Source organism: Cetorhinus maximus, chromosome 8 (genome assembly GCF_964194155.1).
Source record: "Cetorhinus maximus chromosome 8, sCetMax3.hap1.1, whole genome shotgun sequence".
Lineage (NCBI taxonomy): Eukaryota > Metazoa > Chordata > Chondrichthyes > Lamniformes > Cetorhinidae > Cetorhinus > Cetorhinus maximus.
The window spans coordinates 7,089,656-7,117,654 of NC_135886.1; the positions used below are offsets into that span (position 1 = coordinate 7,089,656).

The 27,999-nt window shown below is 43.0% G+C and overlaps 1 protein-coding gene across 1 annotated transcript; it reads right to left on the reverse strand.

The window, feature by feature from the left end:
* Positions 1-6,143: 6,143 nt before the first annotated feature.
* Positions 6,144-22,794, reverse strand: ppp1r15b (protein phosphatase 1, regulatory subunit 15B). The gene is made up of 2 exons (XM_078546392.1): positions 21,298-22,794; positions 6,144-9,552 (listed from the first exon to the last, which is right to left on the reverse strand). Exons 1-2 carry the CDS (start codon positions 22,675-22,677, stop codon positions 9,361-9,363), a joined length of 1,572 nt encoding a protein of 523 aa, XP_078402518.1. The 5' UTR covers positions 22,678-22,794; the 3' UTR covers positions 6,144-9,360.
* Between the last annotated feature and the right edge of the window lie 5,205 nt (positions 22,795-27,999).

A 27,999-nucleotide genomic window follows, 5' to 3' on the forward strand; every position in this document is an offset into this window, starting at 1 on the left:
AGTTTACAATTGGCATTTAATGTGTGGCTTTGGCAATCACAAGGTGCTAGGATGACTAGGAGTAAACAATTGTTTCATTTCCCCAATAATCATCCTTCGCCTTAGTGAGCACAAAAATTCACACCAAGGTCACAAGATGAGGCATCACAAGACATGTTTCAGATTAGATAAAAAAGAAAAAAAAGACCTGCACCTACATTGCACCTTAAGACCCCAAGGCTTCCCAAAGCATTTTACAGCCAATTAAGTATCTCAAGTGTTGTAATGAAGGAAATGTGGTGGTCACTAATTTGCACACAGAAACCACCCACAAACACCAATGTGACAACGACCAGGTAATCTGTTTTTGTGATGTCGATTGAGGGCCTTGCTACTCTCCTTCAAAGTGCTTCGATGGGATCTATTGAGCCCACCTCACAGAGGCAGATGGGGCCTGTTTAACATCCAATCCAAAAGTCCGACATTGCAGTAGCGTGTCAGCCCGGGTTTCTGTGCTCAAGTCCTGAGGTGGAGTTTGAAGCCGCAACCTTCTGCCCCAGGCAAGTGTGACATCAATCGAGCCACAGTTAACACAATATGTAGTAAAAAGCGACATGTAGCATTTGATTTCAAAATGACATTTTCATACTTCAGTTGCATGTGTTAATTGTTCAAGTGACCACTCCATGAAATATTTAATCCTTCCGGTGTGATATCAATGCAGGGTTCTTTTTACAGAGGGGAGTTGTGTGATTGGGGGAGGGGGGGGGGAAGAGGGGCTCGTGTACAAATTTGAAAGGATACCAAGATATAGTTTGCGCAAAGAAAATGTACGCACCCAAGAGTTTCACAGGGTAAACAAGGGGTTAGTAATACAGCAATAGGCTTTTGACCTCAGCTGCAATGGTACACAATACGTCTGTGTTTGTATTGTATAATCTGACTGAGAACAGAGGGTTTGGTGATTCAGAACACACTACTCCCCGTCTGCCATGTGACTGAGCCTTTGTGCAGCACAGAAGCTTCAGAGTAGTGCCTGCGAGGCTATTGTACTCTTTGTAGGACCATTTCCCAAGCAAAAAGCTTTACCAGGCTGGAACACTGATCAGCCCTGAGGGAAGTGAAAGCTGCAAGTGTACAAGATCAGGAACTTCTTCATAAGTCTGTTCGAAATGCTCGTCAGCTGTGGCCACACACCATTTCAGTCAGAAGGTTGTGGGCTCAAGTCCCACTCTGGAAACTAAAACAAAATCTAAGCTGACCTTTCAGCACAGTACTGAGGGAGCGTTACACAATTGGAGGTTATATCTTTCAGATGAGAAAGTTAAAAGCCAGAGATCCATTTCCCCTCTCAGGTGGGCATAAAAGGTCCCACAGTACTGTTCTGAAGAGTAGGGGAGTACTCTCAACTGTCCTTGGCAGTATTAAATTTCTCAACCAACATCACTAAAACAGGTTATCTGGTCATCACATTGCCATTTATGGGATCTTGCTGTATGCAATATTAATTCCATTTTTCCTACATTACCAAAGTGATTTACACCCCAAGTACTTCAAAGCTGTAAAGCGATTTGGGATGTGAAAGAGGCTATGGAAATGTAAATCTTGCATTAACAGAGAGGTTTGTGTGACTGGTTAAAGGAACTGCAACCAGCTATCTCACCGATAGCCTCACAAGCCACATTGCTAAACTTTCATCAAAATCTCTCAGTTAATTCTCTGACAATTCCACCTACCTTTAGATAATCCTTACTTAAAATTTGGTTTTCCGATTGCACCTCAGATGCTGCCTACAGCCTGCTGGCAGCAACTTCAACCCCAATTTATAGAATCGTAGAACGATTAAAGCATAGGAGGCGGCCATTTTTGACTCTGGTTCTCTGCAGGAGGAGTGATATTTTACCTCAATCGTTCAATGGCGTTCCTCCCCAAAAGGCTGGCTGTGAGGGAGAGTTGAAACTTTCAAGTGTGACACTTTTTGATGTTTGTTGGGCAAGGACCTTCTGGGATATGGAGCTGCAGTGGGTCAATGGAGTCAAGGTGCATTTCAACCATGATTTAATGGAATGGTGGAGAGGGGTTGAATGGGCCTTTTCTTTTTCCGATGTTCTCTGCATAGCAAATTTGTTGCTTTTCTGTTCTGCAAGCAACATGTTCAGGGGAGGCGATGGCACAGTGGTCCAGAGACCCAGGCGGGGACCCGGGTTCGAGTCCTGCCACAGCAGATGGTGGAATTTGAATTCAATTAAAATCTGGAATTAAAAGTCTAATGACGACCATGAAACCATTGTCGATTGTAGTAAAAACCCATCTGGTTCACTAATGTCCTTTAGGGAAGGAAATCTGTCAATCTTACCTGGTCCGGCAAACACGTAACTCCAGACCCACAGCAACGTGGTTGACTCTCAAAAGGCCTAGCAAGCCACTTAGTTGTAACACTACAAAATCACAAAAAGGAATTAAACCGGACAGTCCACCTGGCATCGGCCTAGGCACCAGAAACGACAACAGCAATCTCAGCCCTGTCGACCCTGCAAAGTCCTCCTGACTAACATCTGGGGGCTAGTGCCAAAATTGGGAGAGCTGTCTCACAGACTAGTCAAGCAACAGCCTGATATAGTCATCCTCATGGAATAATACCTTACAGATAATGCCCCAGAGACCACCATCACCATCCCTGGGTATGTCCTGTCCCAACGGCAGGACATACCAGCAGAGGTGGTGGCACAGTGGTATATAGTCAGGAGGTAGTCGCCCAGGGAGTCCTCAACATCAACTCCAGGCCCCATGAAGTCTCATGGCATCAGGTCAAACATGGGCAAGGAAACCTCCTGCTGATTATTACCTACTACCCTCCCTCAGCTGATGAAACAGTGCTCCTCCATGTCAAACACCACTTGGAGGAAGCACTGAGGGTGGCAAGGGTGCAGAATGTACTCTGGGTGGGGACTTCAATGTCCATCACCAAGACTGGGTCAGTAGCACCACTACTGGCCGAGCCCTAAACAACATAGCTGCTAGACTGGGTCTGCGACAGATGGTGAGGGAACCAACAAGAGGGACCTCATCCTCACCAGCCTGCCAGCCACAGATGTATCTGCCTATGGCAGTATCAATAGGAGTGACCACCGCACACAGTCCTCGTGGAGACAAAGTCCCGTCTTCACATCGAGGATATCCTTCAGCATGTTGTGTGGCACTACCACCATGCTAAATGGGATTGATTTTGAACAGATCCAGCAACTCAAGACTGGGCATCCATGAGGCGCTGTGGGCCATCAGCAACAGCAGAATTGTACTCGAACACAGTCTATAACCTCATGACCCAGCATATCCCCCACTCTACCATTACCAAGCCAGGGGATCAACCCTGGTTCAATGAAGAGTGCAGTCAGGCATACCCAAAAATGAGGTGTCAACAGGACTACTTGTGTGCCAAACAGCATATGCAGCGAGTGATATACAGAGCTAAGCGATCCTACTACCAATGGGTCAGATCTAAGCTCTGCAGTCCTGCCACATCCAGTCAGGAATGGCGGCGGACAATTAAACAACTCACTGGAGGAGGCTGCTCCACAAATATCCCCGTCCTCAATGATGGAGGAGCCCAGCACATCAGTGCAAAAGATAAGGCTGAAGCACTTGCAAAATCTTTAGCCAAAAGTGTCGCGTGGATGATCCATCTCGGCCCCCAACATCACAGGTGCCAGTCTTCAGCCAATTTGATTCACTCCACGTGATATTAAGAAATGGCTGAAGGCACTGGATACTGCAAAGGCTATGGACCCTGACAGTATTCTGGCAATAGTACTGAAGACTTGTGCTCCATAACTAGCCAAGCTGTTCCAGTACAGCTACAACACTGGCATCTACCCAGCTATGTGGAAAATTGCCCAGGTATGTCCTGTACACAAAAAGCAGGACAAATCTAACCTAGCTAATTACTACCCCAACAGTCTACTCTCCATCACCAGTAATGGAGGGGGCCATCAACAGTGCTATCAAGTGGCACTTGCTTAGCAATAACCTGCTCACTGATGCCCAGTTTGGGTTCCGCCAGGGACATTCAGCTTCTGACCTCATTACAGCCTTGGTTCAAACACGGACAAGAGCTGAAGTCCCGAGGTGAGGTGAGCGTGACTGCCCTTGACATCGAGGCAGCATTTGACAGAGTGTGGCATCAAGGAGCCCTAGCAAAACTGGAGTCAATGGGAAGCCTCCACTGGTTGGAGTCATACCTAGCACAAAAGAAGATGGTTGCAGTTGCAGGACATCACTGCAGGAGTTCTTCAGGGTAGTGTCCTCAGCCCAACCATCTTCAGCTGCTTCATCAACGACCTTCCTTCCATCATAAGGACAGAAGTGGGGATGTTCGCTGATGATTGCACAATGTTCCGCACCATTCATGACTCCTCAGACACTGAAGCAGTCCATGTCCAAATGTAGCAAGACCTGGACAATATACAGGCTTGGGCTGACAAGTGGCAAGTAATATTCGTGCCTCACAAGCATCAGGCAATGACCATCTCCAACAAGAGAGAATCCAACCATCACCCCTTGATGTTCTATGGCATTACCATCACTAAATCCCCCACTATCAACATCCTTGGGGTTACCATTGACCAGAAACTGAACTGGATTAGCCATATAAATACTGTGGCTACAAGAGCAGGTCAGAGGCTAGGAATCCTGTGACAAGTAACTCACCTCCTGACTCCCCAAAGCCTTTCCACCATCTACAAGGCACAAGTCATTTGCCTGGATGAGTGCAGCTCCACAACACACAAGCTTGACACCGTCCAGGACAAAGGAGCCCACTTGATTGGCACCACATTCACCCCCTCCACCACCGACACAGTTGTAGCAGTGTGTACCATCTTCAAGATGCACTGCAGGAATTCACCAAGGCTCCTTAGACAGCACCTTCCAAACCCACGACCACTAGCATCTAGAAAGACGAGGGCAGCAGATAGATGGGAACACCACCACCTGCAAGTTCCCCAAGTCACTCATCATCCTGACTTGGAAATATATTGCCATTCCTTCACTGTCGCTGGGTCAAAATCCTGGAACTCCCTTCCTAACAGCACTGTGGGAGTACCTACACCACATGGGCTGCAGCGATTGAAGGCAGCAGGTCACCACCACCTTCAAGGGCTGGGCAATAAATGCTGGTCCAGCCAGCGAAGCCTAAAAAATGTTCTCCCATTCCCAATAAGCATGGTTTAAATTCTCTTGCAATCATACATCAATCAGTGGCACACAAGGTAACGGTCATCTCTTACACACAGTTGTTCAATGAGAGAAAACTCCTTTAGTCTTAAAGTACAGTTCAAGACCAGCCACTGATTGAAGCCAACCAGCTTTCAATGGTTTGTCAACAAAAATAATGTTCCATTGGATGTCCAGTTACCTGACCATTAAATATGGTACAAGGGGCTTATATCATAGGGCACAAAGCATGGGATATAGATGTGCAAGAATAGGGTAGATTTGAATGAGGTGTGGGATATGCAAGAGGATGGACTAAAGGATGAATCCCATGCATTTAAGTTTTACAGAAGACATGGGGTAGTGCGTGTTAACGTGAAGGCATGTCAGAAACATGGAAAATAAAACATTAGTTTTGCTGGAGATCTGCATTGGCCATGAGCAAAATTGTTCACAGAACAATCACAGACTCTTGGGATAGTGTTTGAAACAAAACTAGAAACAAATAACCTGGCCCTTCTTGGCACAAAACAAGAGTGAACTTATTGCTGTAAAAATGCAAACCACCATATGGGTAATAAGTCTGCATAGAGGTGCATGATAACAGATACTAGTAGCAATCAGCTTACATGGACATTATTCCCAATTTACATATGTCATCACATAGCAGGAAGTACTTTTAGTCGAGATGCCCTTCCCCCTGATGAGAAGTAGAATCCTTATCATGTTGCAACCCTTATTAAGGGAACACTCTCACTTGGAAAGCATGAAAGGGGCCACCTGACAGGCTGTCCCATTCAGGAACCTGCAGTCTTAGTCCTCGAATGTAAAGGGGGAATTCTATATTCATTCAAACTTGTACAGATCCATCTCTCTGGAATGAAATGATGAAACAAACTCGAATCTGCAACAATACAGCTCACCAGGTGCATAAAATAAAACAATGAATTGGAGATGCTTCAGACTAATATTTTATTTGTAATGTCAGCAGTGTTGGGTTATTCAGTGCTTAAAGCACAGGATGTCTCAAAATTTAGTTAATTTATATAACAATAGTTTGATGGGGATTATAATTACAAACATTATAAATTGCCCCATTTATCCTAATTAGCAAGTTTGATGTAAATTAATATAACTATAATTTTCTTTACACTTTACAAATCTGCAAAATCATACAAAAATACAATTGATTGCTTGATAAATAAAAACTATAAATTGAGAGCAAATGGTGCAAAATTAATTCCATCAGTTGCACAACAGACCCCAAAAAGGCCACATACTCATTTGTTGTACAGAACACAAGGTGGAGTTTCAAGGTTGCAATTGAGCAAGTGAATGTGACAGAAAAAACAGACACTCAAAATGGATTTGCAATACTGCACTTCCAACCAAAAAAAATTTCCAACCATTTTGACTTCTAACTTCCAATTCTGTTCAAATTTTATATTGGTATTTACTTGCCCCCTCTATTCTTTATTTAATAAGGAGGGATTTATCAGGAGACAACTCCAGTGCCAAGCGGACAGTGTACACGCCTATCATCAAGGTTCACAGTGTCAGCTTTTATCAACCTCCCAGCCCCACTGTTGAGTCCGAGCGTCAACACTATAACTGCCACCCGGGGTGAGAAACAGGTCCTCCTTCAAAGGTGGCCTGCTACAGGGTAGGACAGCACTGGCATGTCTACCAGCATGAGACAGAACAAAGCTGTGTTCCCTTTTAAGAAGTAAAATTCAATTTGCAAGTGCCACTAAATCCAACAGATGTAACTAGATTCAAATTTACCATTGTTAATTAGCAGTCCAATGCTAGCTCTACAGAGAATCAAACTGAGAATCGAATGCTCCCTTTGTAAAAAATTTGCCCCTGACATTTAGGTGTGAGCTAAAAGGTGGATGATTTTCAAAAACTCCAACTAAGATTAACTGCTGAAAAAAGTGGATCACTAAAGAAATTTTTAAAATCATATTCAGCACAAACATGGGAATTAAGAATTATTCAACATTGGTTGCTACACAGTCCAACTTGAGGATCGTGTCAAGTTGCCCTAAAACACAATGGCACGGCTCCAGAGGCCAGAGTGTCGAAAGATTTGAACCTATACTTCTTTTACAGAAAATAGCATCAAGGTCAGTTCAGGCAGCATTCACTTTTGAAACAAAGAATCATTTGTAGGTTTTATTCCCAGGCAAGGGTTGGTCACTGATCAACTCCATAAGACTTGGCAACCTCTAAACCCCAATCCAGGATATTTTATACCCACTCAATCCCAACCAAATGGAAATAGAAATCAGTAATCCCATGTTGATTCAATCCCATTTCCAAGAAAGTGGTTCAACTGTGAATGACAAATACATTGTCTCATTAAAAACTGAAGAAATCCAAATTAATTTATCTCAGATAAAGCCAGGAACTTAATTTGCTCAATGCACATATTTAAAAATAAAACTGTAATATAACAGAAAACTGACTCAATAGATATCAATGGAAAGATCTGGAAAGGATTCAGACAGACTTGAGTTCTGAATGTAACTTGCACCCATCAACAATCACTTTTAAAAAAAAAACTTGCTGTGCCAATCTAAAAATCAATTAGCTGTAAAGGAATTTAAAATTAGAAGCTAAAAGCTATTAACTAATCTATAATCGTGTGCAGAATGGTGATCAGATAAAATTATATTTAGCAGTTATTAACAGTTTTGCAATACATTACAGTTGGATTAACAGCTTGTCTGAGGGAGCTAGGGGGAAGTTTCCAATGTGATCCTCTGAAGTTAATGAGTGTCTTTATACATGAGTGTCTTTATATACGAGTGTCATATACCCCAAGCTCACTAGTGGTTAGGCTCGCACCAGGATTCCTTTTATATTATTATATATCAAGCACCATTGAAATCACTTCTTTGATAAATTATTTTTTTTAAACTCAGCAAACCCTACTTAGAATGCACTGCCTGGAAGGCCAGTAGAAGCAGGTTCAATAATAATCCCTCAACTGGCAAAAAATTTGAAGGCTACAAAGAGAGCAGTAGGGTTAATTGGATAAATTTTCCAGAGAGCCAGTACAGCCATGAGTCAAATGGCCTCCTCCTGTGCTGTATGCCCCTTTGAGAAAGAGAAATTATTCCTGGAAGCAAACATGCAAAGAATCCAACTGTAGTGCATTGGAAATGCTGTTAAATAGCGTGTTATCACATTGAACAAAATCTTAGCAGGAAACCAATAGTTTTGAAGCAACAATTCCTGGCATTGACAAATGGATGACAGAAATAATTCAACAAGTTGCACCAATATATTAGTCACCAATTTGCTGAATTTATAGTTCCCCTTTTCCCCCAACATTTTAGGAGCTTGCGAAATTATAGGTAAATAATCTAAACAGTATCCAGCATCCTTAGAAAACATTCAGAGGCAGGCCATTAGTGCAAGTACCTAATTTCCTTCATATTGCTGCACCAATAAATCAAGTTGGTATTTTGAGGCGATGTGATTGTACAAAAGAAAAAGGAACTGGAAAGAGGGAGCAAAACTCAGCAGGAACTTGAATGCAAATTCCAGAATTGTGGATAGCTACAAAAACAACGCTTAAACGAATACTGTGGGGTATGCCTCTTTTTTTACTGCATCCACAATAAATAAACCTTATTGGAAAAAAAGGTATCTTCAGGCGTTTCTTTAACGGCAATAAGGTTAAGCGCCGCATCACAGAAGTGATATACTACAGAAGATTCAAACTGGTAGAACAGATGAACCTCTGTAAACCCCAAGCACATCGCTAGATGGGTCACACCAATTGATTGCAACTTATGCAAACAATTTTATATAGAAGCCATCTTTTGTACACCATCGAAATTAAATCAGAATGAATTTTAGAATCCTCAGCCCAAATGACACTCATAGAATGAAATCTAGGGACAGCAGGTCTTAGCACTATTTTAATTCCCTGGATGATTCACTGTAACTACAAATGGTGCTCTTTTTTCTCCTAATGTGCTTCTTTCTGTCACAAGCTGGCGTCACGGCCACTGCACGAGGTTTTCCACAGCCAGCTGCTAGTCTGGTAGGCAATAGGGTTACGCTGCACACGGTTTCAGCAAAGTTAAGGGTTAAATTGCAAATAGATTATTAAACAAAGGGATTTTTTCAATAGCGGTTTGCTCTAGCAGATCACTAGCTTCCCAGTCGCAATTTTTCCAGCACAGTCCATCGGTGTTTAGGGGTAAAACAATAACCAATACACTCCTCAGTCTCTCGGATTCGCTTCTGGAATCGGCAACGATCCCGGGCATACTCTTCCCAGGGACCTTTACGGATTTCTTCACTGCTCACATAATACACAGCGACTTGCTCATCAAAGGCAACCTAAATTCAAGAAGAAAAGAAGTGGTTTTAGCAGTTATAAAATATTGAACACTAGAATAATAGCTGCGCAGATATTGTTTCCAATGTATCTTCTGTAGTACATCACCAGCAACTCACATTAAGGAGGAGTATCTGTCTAGAGACATCGGTTCATTAAACAAACAGTTCAAACAATTAAGAATCTAGATTAGGAAATCACCTCCCTCTGAAATCATTACTAAAAGCAGCGAAGATAGGTTTCAATGCCCCAACCAACAACAAAAAAAGTTTAAGATTCAAACTGGCTTTAATTCAACAACTTGCATTTGCATTGAGGAACATGAGGTTAAGAACAAACCGTGCTTTGTTCCAATCGTTCAGCATGAATTATTTGAATAATCTTTAGCTTATATGCCGGAAGACAAAAGGCAATATTGAGATCTGGCAATCCTGTTACAATGAAGAGACAGCCAAACTGGAATCTATCACTAGCGAGGTAGCTTTCTTGAACACTACTTCTGAAAGAATATTAGCACTTTGCTGCTAGCAAAGAAATTCTTATCCTTAAAGCAACATCCCATTTGAAATCAATTTTCTTCTCTTCACACTTCAGTCAATTCAAACAAGGGCGCCACTGTATTGTATAAGAGATGGTACAATAGTACTTTCAATATTGATTATAACTAAATTGGTTGCTTGGTTACAACAACAGATAAAACTGTATTCAAGAACAGTAGAATGAAATCTGTTCACTCGGTACTAACATGACAGCGTAATATACACAGGGAACGCAGAAACGTGGTTTGTATCTAAATCAGATGAAGTCTTGACCCCAGTTGCACTTTTCAATTTAGGTCAGTACTGATGGCAGACACCAGATTCCCCACCATTGATACATTTCCAAATATAAAGAGGTCGCAGCCTCTGGTGCTCCAGGGCCATAGACCCACATTTTCACGGTTCTGTATGTTTGGTTATTAGGTCTTCAGTTCTTACCCACCAAATATAGAAACTATTCCAGCACCAATTACAGACAACTGTGTTACAATGGACTGTGAAATTACACTAGGATGTTGAGTCTCTGCCCTGCTAGTTTGCCTCAGCGAGCAGACCTACGCCCAGCCTGTAACTTTGACAGCAAACTAAATATAGCTAACAGAATGGAATGCAAATTAGCAGCCCTACAATGCCAAAACGAGGAAGGTGGTTCAATCTGGTGGGAGGGACAAAAATACGCAAGGCGGCTGATCAATAGCAGATTAAATTTTATATGGAAAGTGCAAAGAACTGCATGTGGAGAACGGTTACATAAGCACTCCATGAATAGTGAGCAAATAATCAAAAAAGTCAAAAAAGATCTTAGTCATTTAGCAAACTCAAATGAAAATGTTTAATCATTTGCAAATTTAGCTAATGAACACCACATATTCCAAAGTTGAATAAGGTAAGCGACGGGATGATTTGAATATACTTGGAAACAGGGAAGGTATGCAACAGATGAAACTCAATGCAGACAGCTCAGCACATCATGCAATAAAAAAAGCCCAGGAGGGAAGTATTACTGAAATGAAATAAAGATAATGTACACAGAAAATAAAGCTTGGGCAGGAAGGTGGTTGATGACTGACAACAGATTGAAGCTTTTGCAACAATTCTCGGTTGCAGTAAGATATAGCAGACATATTAAAAGATCAATACTGAGCCAAAGTTCAGAAAATCCTCCTATTGGTGTGGCTGCACTTGGAATACTGTATGCAGTCCTGTAAAAATAATTAACTGGACAAGAGCCAACTTCAATGGGGGCAAGAACGGAGCTGCGCCAGGTAGACTGGAATGAAAGATTGGCAGGAAAAACTGTAGCTCAACAATGGGCTACCTCCAAAAAAGAATTGTTTCGGGCAGAGTCAAGGTTTTTTCCATTGAAAAGGAAAGGCAGGGCAAACAAATCCAGAGCTCCCTGGATGAAAAAGGAGATTGAAATTAAGATAAAGAAGAAAAAGTGCACTTATGACAGGTGTCAGGTAGAAAATACAATTGAGAATCAAGAGGGATACAGAAGGTTGAGAGGGGAGGTGAAAAAGCATACTAGAGAAGTGAAGAGGGATTATGAGAAAAGACTGGCAGCCAACAAAATGGGGAATACCAAAGTCTTCTACAGGCATGTAAATCGTAAAAGGCAGAGTAGGGCTGATTAGGGACCTAAAAGAGAATTTACATGTGGACAAAGGGGCCATGGCTGAGGTATTAAACGAACACTATGCATCCGTATTTACCAAGGAGGTAGATGTTACCCAGGCGACGGTGATAGACGAGGAAACTCTGTCACTAGAAGGGTTCAAAATTGATGAGGAGGAAGTGTTGAATAGACTGTCGGTACTTAAAGTTGACTTGGTACCAGGACCGAATAAGATGCATCCAAGGATACTGAAGGCAGTGAGAGTAGAGATTGCAAGGGCACTGGCCATAATCTTTCAATCTTCCCTAGACTCAGGGGAGGAGCCAGAGGACTGGACAATTGCAAACATTACACCCTTGTTCAAATAAGGTTGTAAGGATAACCCCAGCAATTACAGACCAGCCAGTTTAACTTCAGTGGTAGGCAAAATTCCAGAAACAATCATTTGGGATAGAATTAGTCACATGGAAAAGTATGGGTTGATAACGAAGAGCCAGCATGGATTTCTAAAGGGGAAATGGTTTCCTAACTAACAGAAAAGATCGATGAAGGTAATGCTGTTGATGTGGTGTAAATGGACTTTGAAAAGGCATTTGGGACCGTGCCACACAACCAACTTGTGAGAAAAGTTATTGCTCATGGAATAAAATGGATAGTAGCAATGTGGATACAAAATTGGCTAAAAAATAGGAAGCAGAGAGCAATGATATTTTTTGGGCTGGAGGCTTGAAGTGGAGTTCCCCAGGGGTTGGTATTGGGGCTCTTGCTTTTCCTGATATATATTAATGATCTAGAGCTTGATGTGCAGGGGACAATTTCAAAGTTTGGAGATGATACGAAGCTTGGGAGTGTTGTGAACTGCGAGGTGGACAGTGTGGAAGTTCAAGAGGACATAGACAAGTTGGAGGAGTGGGCAGATAGGTGGCAGATGAAGTTCAATGCGGAGAAGTGAGAGTTGATGCATTTCGGTAGGAAGAACATGGGCAGACAATATAAAGTAAGGGGTGGAAGTTTGATGGGGGTGCAGGAGCAGAAAGTCTTGGGTGTATATGTGCATAGATCATTGAAGGTGGCAGGACATGTGGAGAGAGCAGTTAATAAAGCATATAGTATCCTGGGCTTTATTAATAGTACAAGAGCAAGGAGGTTATGCTGAATTTATATATGACGCTCGTTAGACCTCAGCTGGAATATTGTGTACAGTTCTCGGCACCATAATATAGGAAGTACGTGAACACATTGGAGAGTGCAGAACACATTTACAAGGATGGTCGCAGGGATGAGAAACTTCAGCTATGAGGATAGATTGGAGAAGTTGGGACCGTTTTCCTTGGCGAGGAGAAGGCTGAGAAGAATCTTAATAGAAGTTTTCAAAATCATGAGGAGGCTGGACAGAGTAGGTAAGGAGAAGCTGTTCCCACTCGTAAAAGGATCAAGAACGAGAGGGCACAGATTTAAAGTGATTTGCTAAAGCAGCAAATGTGACTTCAGAAAATACTTTTTCACACAACGAGTGGTTCGGGTCTGGAATACACTGCCTGGAAGTGTGGTGGAGGCAGGTTCAATCGAGGCATTCAAGAGGGCATTAGATGATTATTTGAATAGAAACAAGGTGCAGGGGTACGGGGAAAAGGCAGGGCAATAGCTCTAGATCATAACGCCCATGTGGAGAGCCAGTGTAGACATGGCGGGCTGAATGGTCTCCTTCTGTGCCGTTAAGATTCTGCTGCTACAATATAACAATTGTAACTATTGAAAAGGATACAGAAGAGTAAACAGCAGAAAGATTGAGCGGATAGTGGGATTCTGCAAATTTTTGTTTGCTCTCACTTGGAAAGGCTGAGAGATGATACGATTTTACAGTTCTAAAGGGGTTAGATAATGTAGACCACAACAGGCCGATTAACCTTGTCCAGAAAGAGTAGAACCTGAGGACAGGGTCTGTATTTGAAGGGGGTTAAATTCAAAACTAACCTATAGGAATATTATTTCAGTGAACGAGTAGTCAACCTATGAAACAGGATCCCTCGGAGGTGGCGAAAACAGATATTATTAACTAAAATGAAAATTGGTTAGATTTCTTTCAGAAAATAACATTTAACAAAGTATACTATATCTGTATAATGAAACATGACATTACAGTAGGCTGCACGGGAGGAACTAGTGACAAGGCTTTCCAAAATGAGTTTCATGTACGGGTCGGTTGTAGAATAATTGATATTAACTGCTGTTAATTAACAAACTCACTATTGTTGCATCATGGCCAGACCAGATGGACTCTGGTCTTTATTCTTCTAGCAACTGAAATGTACCTATGGAACACATCCAATCACTGCAACGATAAAGCAAATAGAATTTTTTCTCCCCCCAGGTCAACTGGCAAGGCAGTTATTGTCAACTAAGAGAGATGCTCTGAGCAAGTGGTTGCCACAATGGTGGCATGTAGGGAATTTCATGATTTTGGCAGGGCGATAACTGAACAGCTAGATAGGCAAAGAATAGATTAAAAATTAGAAGGGTCATGATTAAATTGTACACTGTTCTGGCCAGTCCACATTTGAGTTACATGTCCATTTCTGTTAACAGCCACAAGGGAAATGGGTTCAAAGAGGAGCCATAAGATTCATGCCAGCATTAAAGAGAATAATCTTGGACTTTTCAACTTTGAAAAGAAAAAGCCAAGAGGTCACTTTAGATGGGTACATAATGAAAAGGAAAGGCAATCTGTAAGATTAAACTAAACTGCAATAGGCCAACAGATCCTAATTGATAAATAGAAAAGTTTAGACAAACATTTGGAAATTCTTCACACAGCCATCACTACATGACACAGCAAGGTAATAGAGAGAAAAGCTAGTACAAACAAACCAGCTGAATGCCACAGTAGGAGGAATGCAAGGTCTTTAATGGTGAGGCGGTGAGTTAAGACAGGTTGAACGGCCTTCCTCACCTTAAAACTCTTGCACTGCAAACTTTGCTGTGTATTACACACACACACTCAATGGATAAAAACAAAAAGCTAAAAGCTACTGCGGATGCTGGAAATCCAAAACAAAAACAGAATTACCTGGAAAAACTCAGCAGGTCTGGCAGCATCGGTGGAGAAAAAAACAGTTGACGTTTCGAGTCCTCATGACCCTTCGGCAGAACTGAAGTATAGTTAGGAGAGAGGTGAAATATAAGCTGGTCTAAGGTGGGGGGCGGGGGGAGAGAGAAGTTGAGGGGTGGTGGTTGTAGGGACAAGCAAGCAGTGATAGGAGCAGATAATCAAAAGATGTCACAGACAAAAGGATCAAAGAGGTGTTGAAGGTGGTGATATTATCTAAGAAAAGTGCTAATTAAGAATGGATGGCAGGATACTCAAGGTACAGCTCTAGTGGGGGTGGGGTGGAAAGACTAACAAAGTTTTAGTTTTAGATTTAAAAATAATGGAAATAGGTGGGAAAAGAAGAATCTATATAAATTATTGAAAAAAAAGGGGGGGGGAGTTTAAGATCTAAAGTTGTTGAATTCAATATTCAGCCCGGAAGGCTGTAAAGTGCCTAGTCGGAAGATGAGGTGCTGTTCCTCCAGTTTGCGTTGGGCTTCACTGGAACAATGCAGCAAGCCAAGGACAGACATGTGGGCAAGAGAACAGGGTGGAGTGTTAAAATGGCAAGCGACAGGGAGGTTTGGGTCTTTCTTGCGGACAGACCGCAGGTGTTCTGCAAAGCGGTCGCCCAGTTTGGATAAGGTGGTCTCAATGGCTCAGTAAAGCAACTACACCATTCAGAAAACAAAGCTTCCACAATCAGTCCCTGGTTTGTGCTCACACAGGTCATGTCAGCGAGCTGTAACAGCTCAGACACAATTGGTTCCTGGGCTTTTAGGCAGATGTGGAGAGAAGAAAAACAGGTCTTCAATGACTATTCAGTTCACCCTCCCACAAGCCAGGAAAGGCTGCACTGAGATAGATAGACATTTTTGTCTACAGTCCTAGAAAAAGTGCTTGGACAAAGTAACAAGTGGACCACTGCCATCTTTGGAACCATATCCCAGTATGAGTTGCCAGCTTCCAGTCTTAGTAAGTGAAGAAAAAGCTGGGTAATTTGAAGTATTTTGCTTACTACCAATAAATTAATGAGAAAACAGAAGAGCAGGTAAAGCTGGATGAGCAATTCTTTACAGCTCTAAATTAGTCACAGCATAGGAACGCAGGACATTATTGCAAATTATAACATTAACAGCCTCGCAACTAAGTCACACTACATAAACATGACAGGTCAGTGACTGTGCAATTACTCAGTTACTTGTATTTCTAAGTTCAATAATGATGACAGCTTTAGAAATAATTAGAAAGATAGCTTAAGTTTGTTTTGTAACCTCTAAAGTCATAACCAGCTGGCCATAAATACTTGCTCTATTACAGCAAGTAAAACGTATACTTGAATTATCCACTGCCTTAGAACGCACTGGAATGTGAAGTCAGTGTAAAATTAGCTACATGCAATTACAGCTGCATCAAGAATAACTATTAAAGAATATTCACAAGGTTTCAGTATTGCCAGAAGTCACAATGCAATTGCCAGTACCAGCCATGCTTTTACAACAGGCAACTACAAATTCTGCAACCAATTCAAGTGATTAAATTGAAAGTTCTGGAAGTCAACAGCTTTAAAAACCCACTTCAGCTCTCCAAATGCCTAGTAGATTAAGGCATTAAGCAGCATAGCCTAGGCTGATGAGTAACAAATCATGCTGCAACATCAGAGCAAGCAATGATCACAAATGCAATCAACTGAAAGATCGTCACAGAGTTCAAGCTATCAAATGCCTTTATACTTCAAAGAGGGAGAAAACTCACCTATAAATAATGACTTTCTGCAATGCAAGACATTTTTCTAAATGCAAGAGTTTACCAATATTATGGGAGGTTGTGAGGTAGAAAATGAATCCAGGATGACAGATACTGAGCATCCAGGCTTCTATATACATTTATCCATTATTTGAGGGAGTGTGCATTATTTTGCGAAATTAGAGATCCATAATACAATAACAAGTTATTTTTTCCTTCTCAAGTGGGCATGAATGTAACAAATCTGACTGATCAAATGGAACTGTGGGGCAGGGGATTAAAACAATGTCCTTTCAGTTTGAGTTTAAAAAATCAAATTCCAGTCTGGATCAACAGAAAGTAAGTCTCTGTCCAATGAAGTCATCATTTGATTTTGAAAACAAGGTATATATATCAAAACATGCATTTTATGAAAGTTTATTTTCAAACTAGCCTCCGGATTCTAGTTATTCACGCTTCATTTCATTCTTATCAGTTGTTTCACTATTACTATTACACTATTACTGTTACATGGAGTATTTATGGAATGAAAGCACCCCATCCTCTATAATACATTCTTAAGGATCCAAGCATTTTTCATCATGCAGTTGGTCAATGATGTGCATCTCATATTCTGTAACCATGAAAAAAAATCAGAAGCCAAGATCCCCTGAAAGACGGTCGCAATTTGAGTATCTTTTAAAATGGATAGGATGCACAAGTTAGAAACTGTCCCTAACCTGATATCAGTAGTATGCCATAAAACGCAAACTATGAAACACAAACCAGTTTCCAGGAATCCTGACTGTGGTTGCAGTTTCATAATGCAGATACCATCCAAGTATCAGTTGCAGTTTCATGTGTCAAATATTACAGGAAATTGCATGACAATACTGACCTTTATGATCACACTGGAAGTTATCCCACGATAATAACTTTGACAAATATAACAGGAAAGAATTTAAAGCAAATTCTTAGATTTGCATGGGGTGAGGCGGGGAAAGAGACCAAGACAAAACTCAACCATTGTTTTTAAAATGACTGTAAATCAGTATCTATGTTGATTTTAACTCTTTTCCAGTCATTATGAAAGCAATGTTACCACAGGTAAAATTTTGAAGTATGCCGATGTGGAATATATTCAATAAAATGTTATAAACTCAGGCTTCAGGAGGTGGAAATTCATAATCCTGGAGACACAATGCACCTCCCCAACTGCCAAATAGATGCTGCATAAACGTTCCACTGATTTAGCAGGTTTTGTAGCACACCCCATCCTCCATAAACACCAAGCAGCCCAGCAGTATGCAATATTGTGAAGCAAATCAGCTCCAAGAGACACGAATCGATAATAACCAAACTCACATCCCACATGCTGAGAAACTGATCATGCAAGGGAGTCAAATATGTTAGACACTGAAAAATCAAAACCAACACACCATTTCTAGAAGGTATGAAGTGTGTGCGCTGGAATAAGTTTTACATACAGAAGTAGTGACAGCACATTAAAACTAACCACCAAATGATGCGCATTCTTCTAAACTCAGAAGTTTAGAAATTGGTGACAAGTCTTTTTTGTCAAAACCATGTTAAAATTCCAACCAGAAAACACCAGCTTGGATTACAAGCCCCAAAAAGACCACCTGAAGCACTGAACTAAATAGTGTCTCAACATTAGCGTACAAATCACCCAGTGGCAAATTTCCTTCTACAGACACTCCAAGCTCCTCCACACACAGTTTAACAAGCACTCAAAGTACTCTCCAACAATTTCTGATTCACATTATTGCTCAAAGAGTGCTGCAATAGTAATTGCTTATGAGTTAGATATTGTAAAGTTAAGTGGCCCTGCAAATTTAGTGGTAATGGCACTAGAAGAGGTGGTGCCCATATCCTGAGAATGAATCAAAACAAATTAGATGACTGTCTAAATTCAAGGCAATAATTAAGGTTTCAGGAAAATGTGCATGGTGTCCCTGCTTTGTGTGCAAAGTACTTATCTATTTTTTTCTCCTGTTTGTGTTCTAGGTACTATTTGGCTTTTCATGAACATAACTAATTTATTTCCTTTGTTTCTCTTTAATTGTGTTTTATTCTCTCACCTCTCCCATGATCCCGCAAGTGGCAAGTAAAATTTGTGCCAAAGTGTCAGGCAAAGACCATCTCCAACAAGGGAGTCTAATCACCTGCCCATGATATTCAATGGCATTACCATCATCGAATCCCTCGCACCACATAACTTCCCACAGCTATTTGAAGTCAAAAGATGGATATTCTGTGGTACATGGATCACTTCCCAACCCCTCAAGATACATCCACTTGTCTAGAATGGTGTAGGTGCAACAATACTCAAGAAGCTTGACATCAAGGTCAAAAGCAATTTACCTCACCCATTAGGTACCTCATCAACTAGCCTAAACTCCCTCCATCACTGGCATACCATGGCTGTAGACTGCACTACTTACAGAATGCAGTGAAGCGAGTCATCATGGCTTCTACACACCTCCCCCATCCTTGATCTCCACCACCAAAAATCATAGAATGACACACCATAAAAGACAGTCATTGGCCCGTCAAGTCCACAATGGCTCAAAGAGCAATTCAGTTAGTCCCGTTCCCCTATGATAACGTTTTCTCTCACTTAAGGTAGGACAAGAGCAGCAGTTGCAGGGCAACACCATTATTTCCAAGGTCACCTAGCATTCTGACTTGGACATGTATGAGCCAGTGACAATGAAGATACTGGCCAAAGTGCCAGAAATCTCTAACAGTTTGTGGAAGCACAATTATCATACCAGTTCAAGGTGGCAGTCCACCACCAGCTTCTCAAGGGCAACTAAGGATGGCAAATAAATGCCAGCCTTGCCAGTAAATGATTTTTAAAAATTCTCTCTCCCTCTTATCCCACACAGACTTTACACAATGAAAATGTTCTGCAGACACAACGCAAGTTTTTGGAAGACAAATTCTCCAATACACTGTTTGAGCTTTTCAGTCTAACTGGGTGGAGCACAAATATATTTCACACATCCTCCAGTGACAATTGCTGAAGTCTTTGCAACAATGTGGATCAAGGGGAAGGTGGAAGGCTTACTTTTAGAACCAGCAAAATCATAGAGAGTATATTTAAATTAATAGAAAGGGAACATAAGTGTGCACCTCAATCCATAGCTATGGAATGGTGTGTAGATGTGCGGGGGAAGCAACAGGCAAGAGAAATATGATCAAAAACCAAACTTGATCTTAGACTTGAGCCTATTCTGTGTTTCATGGTAGCTGTTACAGGGTTTGCAGGCTAAATGCTTGAAACTATATCCCATTACCCACAGGAAGAATCCAGACAATTAAATCTAAAGTAAGGACAAAATATACAAGTTTTGTTGTGAAATAATTTCACCAGCAAATCATTTCATGTAATGTGAATAGCAGCCCATTCAAATGCCAGCATAAAAGTCTATTTGAACTGTAAATATTTATAGTCAACTGCACAGAATTGTTTTAAAAAGTCAGTACAGATATAACTAGATATTATACATGAAAATTCAATTCTTCTGTTGATTTGGCAAGGCTGCTAAGTACTTTTTTGTATCTTGCAGCATTGAACAATTTGTAACAGCAACCTGACCTTCAGCTAGAGTGCCAATTGCTATATGGATAAAATTACATTAGCTATTAGAGATTACCCATTGAATAATGGCAGTGTGCATAAATGTTGCCATAGCAACAAGAAACTGTCAAATATGCCACAGCATTTCTTTAAAAAGGATGAATTTCTACCATTAAGGGAGTGTGATGAAGGAAAACAACATTCAGCATAAAGGCAGCCTAAAAGTATTTGCTGTCGCTTGCTTACAACAGCAGATGCATCGCTATCTCCTTCCCCTTCAGGCCCACCCCACCCAATTTTCTACAACAAAAAAAAATTGCTGGAAAAACTCAGCAGGTCTGACAGCATCTGTAAGGAGAACGACCACTCAATTTTCTCTCTGATAGGTAGGCACTCAGGCAGCGATACCATGGAACAGGCTCAAGGATCTGTTCAGAGGCAGACAGACATTACATGCAAACTCAAGACTGTGGTATGTGTAATAACCAAACCCAATCCTGTCCTCAAAGACCCAGCTGCTTCTGTAAGCACAGCTCCCAGCACAGCTAGCAATTTCCAACAGAAAACCTAGCAGATTTTTCTCTTTCCAGAGATGCAGAGGCTGACAGTAGGACTTCACTTAACAGCTACACCAGGGATCATGCTTGTGACTGGACAGTTTACTACTTGCCACGTGTTTAGAACTTACGCAACAAACCTCCAGAGGGTCTTGCACATTTTTTAAAAATAAATTGCACATCATACACAGCAATTCTGTAGAAAACATTTTTGCCAAGGCACTTCTAACTTAGATATACTGCTTTGAATTTCTGGAATTAGACAAATCATATTGAATACATTTTCAGGGAATCACAAAGAAAAACAAGTGTGTGTTAGCAAGAAACATTTCAGCACCAAAGCACTGCCTCATTTTCTGTATAGGCAGATTTGAATTAATCAAACAAGTACATTAACCTTTACATCAAAGCCGCTCATTCTGCTTCTCCCAAGCTAACATATGTTAGAGATTCAAGCAATGTTCAAATGATGTGGTCAATGCAGGAATTTCAGGAAATATTAGATTTTTCAAATCAATAGCATTTGATACCATTATTTTAAAACTGTCAGCCTCTATAATATCATAAATCCTCAATTTACATTGCTTGGCCTATGGAAATCAAAACGAATTACCTTTTTGGGGTATTTTTTTCCAGAAGCCAGCTGGGTGAAGGCTTTCTGCAGCTCTCCCTGAACTTCATCGGAAAACCCACTGTCCAGTCTGTCCAAATCATCGTCCAGCACCAGGGTGCACGACACGGATTGCTGAGGGCGACCGGGCTCGAATGCAGTCCGGGCGTCCACCTTTTGCTGCGTCTTGATGCAGGCTTGAAAATTCATGAGGTTATAGGGATCAGAGGTCCCGGCCAAAGAGTTCAACAATCCATCCGTGTCCGAGAGTTCGGAGCTGCCGTCACTGTCAAATCCATCGTCGTCCGAGTCGCTATCCTCATCCTCCTCGCTGTCGTCCTCATCGCTGCTGGGGTTGCTTCCCAGAATGTAAGCTATGGTCTTGTTGGAGCACTGAGGTCTGGGCAGAGGGTAGTAGGTTTCCTCCTCTTCGGCATCATCCTCAGATTCATCGCTGCTGCTGCTGCTGCTCTCGTTGCTATTCCACTCATCGTCTCTGAAGGATGTGCCCTCATCCTCAAGAGCCAAGAAGTCAAGGGAGGGCATGGTCGAGTCCACAGAGAGGGGCAGCAGAACTGCTTCTCCTTCATCTTTCGCGCGAGTCTGCCTGTTGTCCCTGGGGCCACTGCCCGCGTCGGGGGCCGGCCCGTGGCCCCAGTAATGCCCCAGGCGCCGGCGCTGGTAGCCAGTGTGCTCCTCCTCCAAGCTGGAATAACCATAGTCCTGATCCAGGGTGACGAGGCCCACTCGGCCGCGGCAAGAGGAAAACTCAGCGGGCTGCCCCGTTCTCTCGGCGGCTGAAAGGGGGAGGCCGACCCGCAGGCCGCCGGGCTTGACCGGGGCCCCCCGCCGCTGGAGAGAAGCTTCCCGGCGGTCAGGGCCGGGCGGGCTGAGGTCCAGGGGGTAGGGCAGGCCGGCCTGGCGGCGGCGGCTGCTGCTGGGCGCTTCCAGGGGCCCCGGGTAACAGACTCTCCCGCACACTTTGCTCAGTAGGCCCGGGAATGGGGGCCAAGGGTCAGGGGAGGCCTCGGGGCATTTTGGCGAGGGCGGCGGCGGCGCCTCCTCCACCTCGGCGGCTCCCACCCAGTGCCAGGCGGAGGCCCAGAAGCCCCCGAGCGGGTGGGCGGCCTCCTCCTCCTCCTCGCTCGCCGGACCCGGGCCGCCTCGCATCTTGTCCATGAGCGGCCCCAGGAGGCCGGGCCCGCGGCCCTGCTCCTCGAGATGGAGGAGAAGCAGGGCGGGCCTGTAGAGGACGGAGAACAACCTCATCCAGGGACTCTGGTAGTGGACAGGCCGAGCCGGCTGCTCCCCCGGGCCGCCGTCGCTGCAGGAACCGGCGGCCCCGGAGGCTCGGCTCGGTGGGAAAAGGAAATCCCAATTCATCCCCTTTTTTTTCCTTTTTAAGAAATAAAAAAATAAATAAAACAAATTAAATTTGAAGACAAAAGAGAAAGAGAGAAAAAAAAAGGACCGACCGACCGACTGACTTTTCGTCGTTTAACTGTCCCCCCCCACCCCTAATTGTTCAAGAACCCGCCGCCATTTTGTGGGTCAACGGGCTTTGGCGCCCAAACAGCGAAGCGAGCGGCGCCCCGAGAGCGGGAGCCCGCCCGGAGCCGCGGAGTGAGGAGCAGGAGATGGAGGAGGTGAAGGTGGTACTGCCGCTGCAAGGTCCCGCAGCGCAGATCCTGCTCTCCGCGCTCCGCCATCTCCCGAGGCGGACTGACGGATTTCATCAGATGCCGAGGAGCATTCCCGACCAGCAGGAGCCAGGAGCAGCAGCCGCTGCTGCCACCTAGTTAGGAGGGCGGCCGCAAGGCGGGAACTGCAAGGCAACTCCGCGAAGGGGGAAGCAAAGAGCAACTTGTTGGCAATGTTTAGCATCTGGGGAGGGGAGGTGGTGTAGTGGCATTTGTCATGAGTGGTCCAGATACCCAGGGTGATGCTCTGGGGACCCACCACAGCAGATGGTGAAATTTGGATTCAATATAAAAATAATCTGGAATTAAAAATCTAATGATGACCATGTCAAATGTCATAAAAACCCATCTGGTTCACTAAGGAAATCTGTTGCCCTTACCCGGTCTGGCCTATATGTGATTCCCAGACCCACAGCAATGTGGTTGACTCTTAAAATGCCCTCTGAAATGGCCTAGCAAGCCACTCAGTTCTTAAGGGCAATCAGGGATGAGGATAAATGCTTGCCCAGCTATGCGACGCCCACATCTCATTTAAAAATCTGTGGAGGGAGAAACAGAATTGATAGTTCAGGTCAATGACCTTACATCAGGACTGCGAAAAGATGGAGATGTAACTGATTTTAAGCAAGTAGAGGAACAAAAGGGAATGTCTGTGGTAGGACGGAAGGCAGGAGAGGTTAAGGGACAAAAGTGTTGATGTTGCAGGGTAAAATTAGAGGGTGATGGGTCACTCTAGGGGAAAGACCGAAACATCACCACACTTACCATGCAAAAAAAGGGACGTCTTTTGTGTAGTCCTGCCTTTACACAAACTGCCTTTCCCTGATTTCTAATATTTACGTAAGAACATAAGAAATAGGAACAGAGTAGACCATTCAGCCCCTCCAGCCTGCTCCGCCATTCGAGGAGATCGTGGCTGATTTCTTGTGTTTCGATTTCCACATTTCCAACTACCCCAAATAATTTGAATCAACGATTATATAACTCCGTCTTAAAAATATTCAATGACGCCGCCTCCGCCCACCTTCTGAGGCAGAGAGTTCCAAAGTCGCACAACCCTCTGAGAAAAAAACTCTCCTCGGGCAGAAATATCCCCCTGGCGGGCGGGGGTTGTGCAGGGGTGGGCGTGAAGCCGATCGGCGCCCCCGATCGGGGCGGCGCCGCCATTTTACGTGGGCAGGCCAATTAAGGCCAACCCAGTGTGACGTGCACCCAGAGGTGCTGAGCACCCACTGTGCAGGCGGGGAGGGGGTGGGTTGTTCCCTGGGTCGGGGCCTGCGCTCTTTCGTGCATGTGTGCGAAAGAGCACAGAAATCTCCGGGAGGCACGAAGCTGCCTCAGGGAGATTAAGCTTGGAATGAGGTTTTTATTAAAGACCAGAGAAAAATTATTTAGACATGTCCCCTCGTGCAACAGTGTCACATGAGCTGGGACATGTTTATCAAATGTTTGAAAATTTTTTACTTAATTAATAAACCCTTCATGAAACCTCATCCCACCCATGGATGAGGTTTCATGAAAAATGTGAAGGCCGCCTGCCCACCAACCTTAGGGTTGGACGGGCAGCATTCTTAACTACTTTAATTACTTTCTTAATGGCCTTAATAGGCCTTTGACAGTCCGGCGGGCGCACAGCTGAGTTGGCTGCATGCTCGCCGAATTGAAAATCTAAATGACGCGCAGTGACGTTGGGACGCCTGCACGACGTCACCGCGCGTCACTTTATGCGTCGGCGGGCGGGCCCCGCCCCTGCACGCCGATCGAAAATTCTTCCCCTCATCTCTGTCCTAAAAGGGCGACCCATAATTTTAAAACAGTGCCCCCTAGTTCTGAACTCACCCACAAGAGGAAACATCCTTTCCATGTCTACCTTGTCAAGGCCATTCAGGACCTTGTATACTTCAATCAAATCACCCCTCACTCTTCTAAACTCCAGTGGAAACAAGCCCAGTCTGTCCAACCTTTCCTCATAAGACAACCCACTCATTCCAGGTATCAATCTAGTAAACCTCTTGTGAACCGTCTCCAATGCATTCACATCCTTCCTTAACTAAGGAGACCAAAGCTGCACACAATATTCAAGGTGCAGTCTCACCAATACCCTGTATAAATGAAGCATAGCATCCTTACTTTTATGTTCAATCCCTCTCATAATAAAGGGTAGCATTCCATTAGCCTTCTTAATTACTTGCTGTACCTGCATACTAACCTTTTGTGACTCATGTACTCGAACACCTAGATCCCTCTGCAGCTGTTATGCAGCCATTCTCCATTTAAGTAATACTCTGCTTTTTTGCTCTTCCTGCCAAAGTGAACAACTTCACATTTTCCCACATTAAACTCCATTTGCCAGATCTTTGCCCATCCATTCAATATATCAATATCCATCTGCAACCTCATGTCCTCTTCACAACATACTTTCCTACCCATCTTTATGTCATCTGCAAATTTAGCTACCATGTTTTCGCTCCCCTCATCTAAGTCATTGATGTAAATCGTAAGAATTTGAGGCCCCAGCACACACCCCTGTGGGACTCCACTCGTCACATCCTGCCAATCCAAAAAAGACACTTCATGCATACTCTCTGCTTTCTGCCAGCCAGCCAATCCTCTATCCATGCTAACATGTTAACCCCTACACCATTTTCCATAATAATCTTTGATGTGGCACCTTATCAAATGCCTTCTGGGAATCCAAGTACAGTACGGCTACAGGCTCCCCTTTGTCCACCGTGCCTGTTACTTTAATAAAAAACTCTAATAAATTGGTTAAACATGATTTTCCTTTCACAAAACCATGCTGACTCTTCCCAATTGCCTTGAGCTCTCTAAGCACCCTGTTATAACCTCCTTAAGGATCAATTCTAATATCTTCACCATGACAGATGTCAAGGTAACTGGCCTATAGTTTACTGTTTTCTAACTCCCTCCCTTCTAGAATAGAGGGGTTATATTTGCTACTTTCCAGTCTGATGGAACCTTTCCAGAATCTAACAAATTTTGGAAAATTAACACCAGCTCATCGACTACCTCATTAGCCACCTCTTTTAAGACCCTAGGATGTAGTCCATCAGGACCTGGAGACTTGGCAGCCCGCAGCTCCATCAAATTGCTCTGTGCCGTTTCCCCAGTGATTTCAATTTCAGCAAGTTCCTCTCTCCCTTTCACCTCCTGATCTACAGCTATTACTGGAATGTTTTTTGTATCCTCTATAGTGAACACAGAAGCAACATATTTGTTCATTTCCTTATTATCTATTACTAACTCCCCACTGCCACTCCCTAGAGGACCAATGCTTACTTTACTTTCTCTTTTCCTTTTTAAATATTCTTGCTATCTGTTTTTACATTTCTAGCTAGCACCCTCTCATACTATAATTTCCTTCTCCTGGTTAACCTTTTAGTCATTCTCTGCTGTTCTTTGTATCCCGACAAATCATCTGTCCTTCCACTCATCTTCGCGGAGTTGTATGTTTTTTCCTTAAGTTTAAGCTTTCCTTAAGTTCTTTAGTTAACCATGGATGGTGGGTCCTCCCCTTAGAATTTTTCTTTATAATATTTAAACAACTAATGAAATAAAAGTATTCAAAAAGTATTTTAGGAAAACATTTTCAACGCACTTATGACTTCCATATCTGTGGCTCAGGTGGTGGCACTCTTACCTCTGAGGCATAAAGCACTTTACAGCCAATTAAGTACGTTTGAAGTGTAGTTGCTGCTGTAATGTAAAGAACATGGTGGACAATTTGTGCACAGCAAACTCCCACGAACAGTAATGTAATAATGACCAGATAATCTCTTTTTGGGATGTTGATTGAGGGATAAATATTGACCAGGACATCAGGGATAATACCCCTGCACTTCTTCAAAATAGTGCCCTGGGATCTTTTATATCCATCTAAGAGGGCAGGCAGGGCCTCAGTTTAAACCTTCGTGTGAAAGATAGCAGCTTCAACAGTGCAGCACTCCCCCAGCACGCGCCTGGAATGTTAGGCTGGATTGTTGCACTCAAGCCTTGGAGCAGGGCTTGAAGCCAGAACTTTCTGACTCAGAGGCGAGAGTGCTAACTGAGCCATAGCTGACACAGAAAGTAGCCTTTCAAAATATGTATTTAAATCCTTAAGGGTCAAAGGTTATGGGGTTTTTAAAAAAAAACTGCTTTGCTGGTCACTTGCAGGAACTGCATATTTTTTTTAAGAGCTCCTTGTTCTAGGGAGCAGCTTCTGATTGGAAGAATTAATAGAAGGTGAAAATACAATACAGGGTATGTCAGCTACTGTGCTCAGCAGAGTACGTTTGTATTTGACACTGTCGTAGAAACGTGGAGCTTTCTCCCACAAAAGACTATGGATGCTGAGGGTCAGTTGGAGCTTGTCAAACTAACATGGACAGATTTTTGTTGGGGATATGCAGCAAAGTTGGTAAATGGAGTTGAGGTGCAGATCAGATCAGCCATGTTGTACTTGAATGGCTGAATAGGCTTGAGGGGCTGAATATTACTAATTTTCCTATGCATGTCATGAGGCAGCAACAGGAGGGGCCAGAGATTAAAACTTAAAATGATGGAAGTAAACAGCCAGGCTATTCAGTATTGAAAGGAATAATGAATGATTAATGTTTTTCAGTTCATGAGCCTTCATTCAAAACAAGTTCTGTCAAAGGGTGGAACTAGCTTATCTTTTGCTTTCAGATGAACCTTTGGTTCCTGTTCCTCAAATAACAAGCAGCTAAATTTTAGAAGTTTGACTATTTAGAAAACAAGATTGCAATGAATTAATTAGTTTAAAGTATGGCTTTATTTGCAGTAAACTGCAAATGATATGTTTTTTTCTTTAACAAGAGGAGACTTGGTTGCCTCACCGACATCAAATGAAAAACAGCGCTCCCCCTCTTAGAGGAGCAGCACTATTAGAGATGGAAATCATCAAACAAAACAAACCTAGAAAATTAAATATTGCCACCTATGTCCCTTCCATATTGCATTCCCTGCAGTGCCCACTGTTCGC